This window comes from Chrysochloris asiatica, unplaced genomic scaffold (genome assembly GCF_000296735.1).
Source record: "Chrysochloris asiatica unplaced genomic scaffold, ChrAsi1.0 scaffold00023, whole genome shotgun sequence".
NCBI lineage: Eukaryota > Metazoa > Chordata > Mammalia > Afrosoricida > Chrysochloridae > Chrysochloris > Chrysochloris asiatica.
The window spans coordinates 6,960,598-6,967,747 of NW_006408541.1; the positions used below are offsets into that span (position 1 = coordinate 6,960,598).

Genomic DNA, 7,150 nt, shown 5'->3' on the forward strand with positions numbered 1-7,150 from the left:
TGGTGTTAGAGGAGAATATCGAAAGTGCCATGGGCTGCCAAAAGAACCAATCGATCTGTTTTGGAAGAAGTGCAGCCAGAGTGCTCCTTAAAGGCCAAGAAGGCTAAACTTCGTCTCTCATATTTTGGACATATTGTTAGGAGGGACCAGTTGCTGGAGAAGGATATCATGTATGGTAAGGTGGAGGGTCAGAGGAATAGAGGAAGACCCCCAACAAGATGGAATGGCCAAGTGGCAGCATCGATGTACTGAAGTGTGGCAACAGTAGTGAGGTTGGCCCAGGATCGGGCAGTGTTTCATTCTGCTGTGCACTAGGTTGCTATGGGTGGGTACTGACTCGATGGCACCTATCAACAACAACAACAAAGACATAGGGCCTCAGAAACCCTATACACGGTCGCTATGAGTAGAAACCAACTCAATAGCACCTAACAACAACATGAGAGACTAGAGCTTTTTCCAAGGCTGTAATCTTTAACGACCCATAGCGACCCTGTACAGGGATTCCGAGGGTGTAAATCCTTACGGGAGTAGGACGGCACTTAACAACAACAACAACAATCTTTAACGAAGCAGACTGCAGAGTCTTTCTCCCTTGGAGTGGTTAATGGGTTCGAACAGCTGACCTCACTGCTAGCAGCCTTACCCTTAACCACTAGGGCTCCTGCGTCAGTGAATTCAGCAAAATTGGAACTAGGTGAAGCTGCAGGAAAATACTGGTCACAGTCTTCTCAGAAATCTAGAGTTTGGAAGTAAGTTCAGAATCTGTCATTTCCTAGCCTGGTGCCTTTGAAACCAGGAGCTCTGCTGGCAAAGCACATTTAGGCCGTTTCCACTTCTTGGCTGTTGTGAATTCTGTTTGCAATGAACACTGAGGAAGAAGTATCTGTTTACATTACGTTTTGTAACAGGAATAATAATACTACCCAGTTTATATTATCTGTAAGTGAATTCAATTTTGCATGTAAGTTAGAGATGATTTTCAATGGTGCGAGCACTATTGTTAAATGAACAGGCCTGGTCATTCTTTGTTGTGAGAGCCGCTCTGTGAATTATAGGGTGTTAAGCAGCTTCCCTGACTTCAACCCACTAACTGCCAATAGCGTTCTTCCTTTGAGCTGTGACAACCTAAAAGTCCTCACAAATGGACCAATAAAAATCATTATGATAAAAGAAGAAATGATTGACTTTGATAAGGATTTCATTTTACTCGGATCCCACTCGGATCCACAATCAATGCCCACAGAGGCAGCAGTCAAGAAACCAATGTATTGCAGTGCAGTGAATAACTTCGTAAGTTTCTTCTAGCCACAGTCTTTGTAACTCCCACCAAACTGCTTTCTCTTGGTGGGTCTGGACAAGGGGAGGTGGGGAGAGATGCTGATGGATTGATAGAATTGTCACTGATCCATAAAGTTGTCACAGGCTGATTTTTTGAAGTCAATCATCGGCTTTTTTTCCTAGTATGTGTTAGCCTAGAAGCTTCTCTGATAACTCAGCATCTGAATAACATGGAAGCCTCCCGGACAGACAGGTGGTGGCTGTAGGTGAGGTTGGGAATCAAACCTGCGTCTCCCACATGAAGGTGAGAATACTATCACTGGCCCCTCAATGACTCATCTTACCTATCGCAGCTGTTATTAGTTGCCATCAAGTGGATTTCAACTCACAATGACCCCAAGTGTGCAGAGTACAACTGCACTCTCTGGAGGGTTTCCAAGACTGTGACTGTCTCGAGACAGACCATTCCATCTAGTATCTTACAGTTCTGAAATTTTGCTTCTTTGTCAGTTCGGGTGGGTGAAATTGGCCATTGAGCAGGGATAACACCCAGTCCCGACACTAACATAGGCTAAAGGTGACAGAACCCTGTCCAAGACCTTTGGGTAGGACTTCTTTGTCTAAAAGGGTATACAGTGATGTCTCTGTAGACTCACATTGGAGATGTACAAACGATTTGCCAGAGTTCATTCCTGTCCACTTCTTGATGTGAGAGAGGGAGAAAATTACATTAGTTAATGTGAAACTGCCTTGTTTTGAACACATCCAAAAATAGCCAAGGAAAAAATTATCTTCACTAATAAAGCAAGGCAGATATGAAGCCATCATGCTTGGAGGAACACAAATGATCTTATTATCCTGAGCATCTTGATGGTAACTATAAAAATTCATCTTTGAGTTTCAGGCAAAATATAAAATAGTATTATTACTTTGAGTTTAACTCTGTCTGTATCCTGCAAACCCAAGTCCTAGTTCAAATCATCTGAGTAGACTATCAAGATACATTTTCAGAGTAGTGTGCCCAGCCCTGTTCTATGTCTTTTACTTGGGTTACTGCAACCCTGGAAAGGAGATCTGACTCAGCTACATTTAAAAATGAAGCTCAGGGAACTTGAGCATCAACAGCTAATGAAGAGGAGAAATTAAAACTTGGAATCTCTCTGGCTCCTGAACGCTTTTTCATTGTTCTGCATCATGCTGTTTGAGAAGTCAGATCCTAAGAACTGAATTCTGACCTCCTATGTCTGACCATGCTGTGCATGGAGTCGCTATGAGTCGGTTCCGACTCGATGGCACCTGACAACAACAACAATGTCTGACCATCCCTACTTGAGTTTGCAGCAGTCCCACAAAACATGACTACAGAGTATGAATGTTATATGACATTAATTAACATTCTCTGGATCCCTATAATATGTAGGGCACATCAAGGATTGTGGTTATTGTAACCATCTAACTTGTGGTGCTGTGGGTTAATGCGCTGGACTGCAAAGTCACTTTGAACAGTAAGGGCTTTGTTTCAAGCTCACCAGCTACTCCACGGAAACCTTATACAAGGTCACTATGGGTCAGAAATGACTCGATGACACTTAACAACAACAACTTTCAAGCTTTGGAGGAAATACTCCAAAGTTCATACCACAAAGGGATCATGGTGGTGGTGGTGGTGGTTATGTGCTGGGGAATCAGTTACAATTCATAACAACCCTGTATAAGGTTTCCAATGGGAAACCTTTCTTTATGGGAACAGAAAGCCTTCTTTCTTTATGGGAACAGAAAGCCTCATCTTTCTCCTGTGGAACTATTGGTAGTTTCGAACTGCTGACCCAATAATAGTACTTTTTATATATTTATTTAGTATTTTTACCGAGTTCAAATTCAGCTTGTAGTACGGAATCAAACTGTGTAATGAAAATTCATATCATCTCTATGAAACATTATAATTCTCTCCATGGGCAAAAACTACAACACCTTGTTGAATATATGAATATTTTGCGATATCCCTAGCATTATACAATCATAATTCTGGAATTTTTACAAGCTTTCTTCAGTTGGTGATAAGGTAGAAATTCAGGCTTTAAATGATGTAGACACTGGGGAAGATAAAAGTAAACTGCAAAGTGGAAACACAGCTGTTCAACTCACCTCCCTGCCTCAAATGTGAACCACGCAGCATCACGTCCGTATCGTCGGAGGGCACTTAGTGGCCAAGAGATGAGCTTGGCTCTGGGGTTCTGGACATCCCAAAGACAGATATGCTCATATGTAATCTGCAAGGCACATTTGCCATGGACATCTAAGTTAGGAGATGGCATCAAATACACATTGAATCTCTCTAGGAGAAAAACAAAAGGTTAGTCTAAAGTCCCCTGGAATAAAACATCAAAGATACTATAGGAACATAGAGGCATTTAAAAACAGGTCAAGCTCACAGTCTTCTCTGTTGTGGTTGAATAAACAGAAACGGAAACCTTTTTCAAAAATGACCAGCCCCAGATAATGAGTTTTTCAGCAGCCCATACTAAATAATGTAAAAATCACAGTCTTTCTGTCAATATACAACTAAACACTATTTGTCCCACCAAAGACCATTTTTGGAATTTGTCAATTTGCATAAGAAAAAAAAACTTGGTATGCCAATAAAATACTAAGGCAGTAAGCCCACTAAAACCATCTCCCCCCGCCAAACACAAGTTAATTACAGCCTCACTTTGTGTTCACAAAAGATGCAGGTGCAAAAGAATTATCTCCTGGTTTACTGATATTTAAGTGTTGTGGATCAACTTGTAATTTTCATAACTGAATAAAAAATTACATCTCAAATTATTTAAAGATTTCACAATGGTACTATACACTTCACTAACCAGCAATTTGGACAAATGTCAGTGGGTACACTTGAACTAGTTTTATTAACAAAGAGATTTTGGGAGTCAAAATCCTAGGAAGAAATATTAATTGCTTTTATTTAGAGGATTTGTTAAAATGTAACCAAGATTACCTTAAATAAATGACTTAACTGATTACTACATCCAAATACTCACAGAAATAGTTATGGCAGTTCTGTGCTATTTAAAGGAAATTCATTAATTTATAAGTTACAAAGTTAAACGTCTTTACTTGAAATAACAAAAATAGTATGACTATAACAAATACAAGGAGCTCTGGTAGCATAGAGGCTACGAATTGGGCTGCGAACCACAAGGTCAGCAGTTTGAAACTACCAGCTGTTCCGCAGGAGAAAGATGAGGCGTTCTGCTCTCGTAAAGATTTATAGTCTCGGAAACCCTGTACAGGGTCGCTATGAGTCAGAACCGACTCCACGGCATATAACAACAACATAACAAATACATTTCCACCTACCCATCATTCTGGTGGACTGCCTACATCTAACAAAATAGTTTTGCATTAAAATGTAATGTTGTTAGGTGCCATTGAGTCAGTACCAACTCCTAGCAACCTTATGCACAAGAGATTGAAACAGTTCCTGGTCCTACACCTTCCTCACAATCATTGCTATACTGGAGTGCACTGTGCTAATTCATCTCATGGAGGGACTTCCTCTTTGTCTCTGACCCTCCACTTTTCCAAACATGTAATATTGGTTGTATTCTAAATTAATTGTTTTGATGATCAGCTATCAAAATTTTCAAAAATTTTATTATTTGAGTTTAAAACATGCTTATGAAGTGTCAAGACTCTGTGTAGTCATGCATCTACTATCCAAAATTTCTACATTACTCCCAATGCTCAATAATTAAATATTTACTGCCTTCTAGTAACTGTTATTTTAAAAGTATGTTTCTAATGGACCAAATTCTAGAGCAAGTAAGAAAGACTATTTTCATAAGAAAGCGTAAAAGAGACCTGTACCAATTTCTTTGCTTTGAAGTTCTATATCTCTACTTGGCTTAAGCACAGTAATAATGATGGCGGCATTTTGATTACAATTGTTTACAGCTACACAAATGAATATTTCTAACGTGCTTAAAAACAGAGTTGAGTTTAATAAGAATTCTTTGTATTTAGTTACTACTTTGTTGTTGTTGTTGTTAAGTGCTATAGAGTCAGTTCCGACTCCTAGTGACTCTGTATAGGAGTTCCAAGGTTTTAAATCAAGATGAGCAGAAAGCCTCATCTTTCTTTGGCAGAGCAGTTGGCTCGAACCTCAGGATCTTGTGGTTGGTGGTCCAGTGCTTATTGTATGCAGCCACTGAGATCCCCTATTTATTACTAGATTTTTAAAATTCCTATTGGACAAAAGAGGAAACTGTTGTAGTTGTTAAGTGCCAACGAGTTGGTTTCAACTCATACAGCTCTGGATAGTTTCCAAGGAGTGGCTGGTGGATTTGAAATGCCAACCTTGCAGTTAGTAGTCCAGTGCTTATGCTACAGCGCCACACCAGGACTCCTAAGGTACAGAAAATGCACATGGAGACGGTAACTCCTAGACACTGCCACTTATTGAATTCAATTTCTAAGAAATTTCTAAGAAAGATGCGGCTTTCTGCTCCCACAAAGATTTAGAGCCTTGGAAATCCTATACAAGGTCACTATGAGTCAGAACTAGCAAGGTACTGTCTCACAAGTGTAAATTGTGGAATAAATGCTGATCTGAGCACTCTACATTAAAAAAAGAAAAATTCAACCCTGTTGCGCATTCTTCTTTATGTTAGGGTTTATAAGCACTAGCTTCTGAACACTATGGGTGTACTCTCTGTGCCAGGGAACTCTACCAGAAGCCCTTCAGAATGACCTGCCCTTCTAAGTCTCGGTCAATAACCTTTCTTTGGAGATAGATTATGGCAGATGTGGTGCATCCAAATAATCTAGGCCTATAAATGTGTCACGAAGACATAGTTCACATTGGGAGGGGAAAGCATTTGTTACTAACAATTGGAGTTTGCTCTCACAGAAAAGTCAGTGCAATTTCACCTCTGTCACATTTGTAATCAAGCCAGATGACCCCATAGTCCCTACTGCTGTGATATGTCCTCATTGGTCAAGTCAACTGACTAAAGACGAACTCAGAGATCCAGTCTGCCATGTGATACACAAAAGAAGCCTTACCTTCAGACTCAATAAACCCACTTTGATGTTTGTGCTACGTGTTCAGGAATATTTTGGTCACTGTTATTTTTTTTTTATTAAATATTTATTTCCAAGTTAGAATTGAGCTCACATAGTTGGCTGAAGAGTTTGGATCAGAAAAGAAATCACAAATTTCAATAGGCTTGTTGTGATTGTAAAGTGATGGACAGTTCATTCTAACTCATAGCGACCCTGTATTGGGTTTCCAAGGAGCAGCTGGTAGGTTTGAACTGCCGACCTTGTGGTTCCCAGTAGACTTACAGTGGTGGAGACATTCATAAAATTTGGATTGTATTAAAAGCATCAGAGAACTTTCATGGCATTTTCTTTCATGAAAAAGCAAGAAAATGAGAAAACAATTATAATGTTGAGAAAGGGAGTCTTTCATAGTCACGGAATCCAGACACTTTTGACTTCCTACCCCGAAATGATACCTTGATTTGTCAACTGTATATTAAATAATCTTCTATTATTTTTTATTATTAGCATAATACGATTTTTCTTTTGACACTATAAAATCCACATATTGTAAATATAGGGCTGATAGTATAATCTGAAATTGAATGCTAACTAGTTACTGAAATGGTTAATGGGGTCTTTAGTTTCTCTAAGCTTCAGTTTCCTCATCTGTCAAATGGGCTATGTGGTAGTACTTTACATCATTATTGTTGTTGTTAGGTGCCATCGAGTCGGTACCAACTCATAGTGACCTTATGTACAGCGGAACGAAACACTGCCTGATCCTGGGCCAATCTCACTACTATGGCCACGCCTGAGTCCA

At 39.7% G+C, this 7,150-nt stretch overlaps 1 protein-coding gene across 1 annotated transcript in view; it reads right to left on the reverse strand.

Annotated features, from left to right (window-relative positions):
• Window positions 1-7,150, reverse strand: part of DOK5 (docking protein 5) — a 232,295-nt gene that overhangs the window by 71,364 nt on the left and 153,781 nt on the right. Inside the window, exon 5 of the mRNA XM_006839321.1 lies at window positions 3,427-3,616. Within this exon, the coding sequence (XP_006839384.1) occupies window positions 3,427-3,616 (190 nt within the window). The remainder of the gene's footprint in view (window positions 1-3,426; window positions 3,617-7,150) is intronic.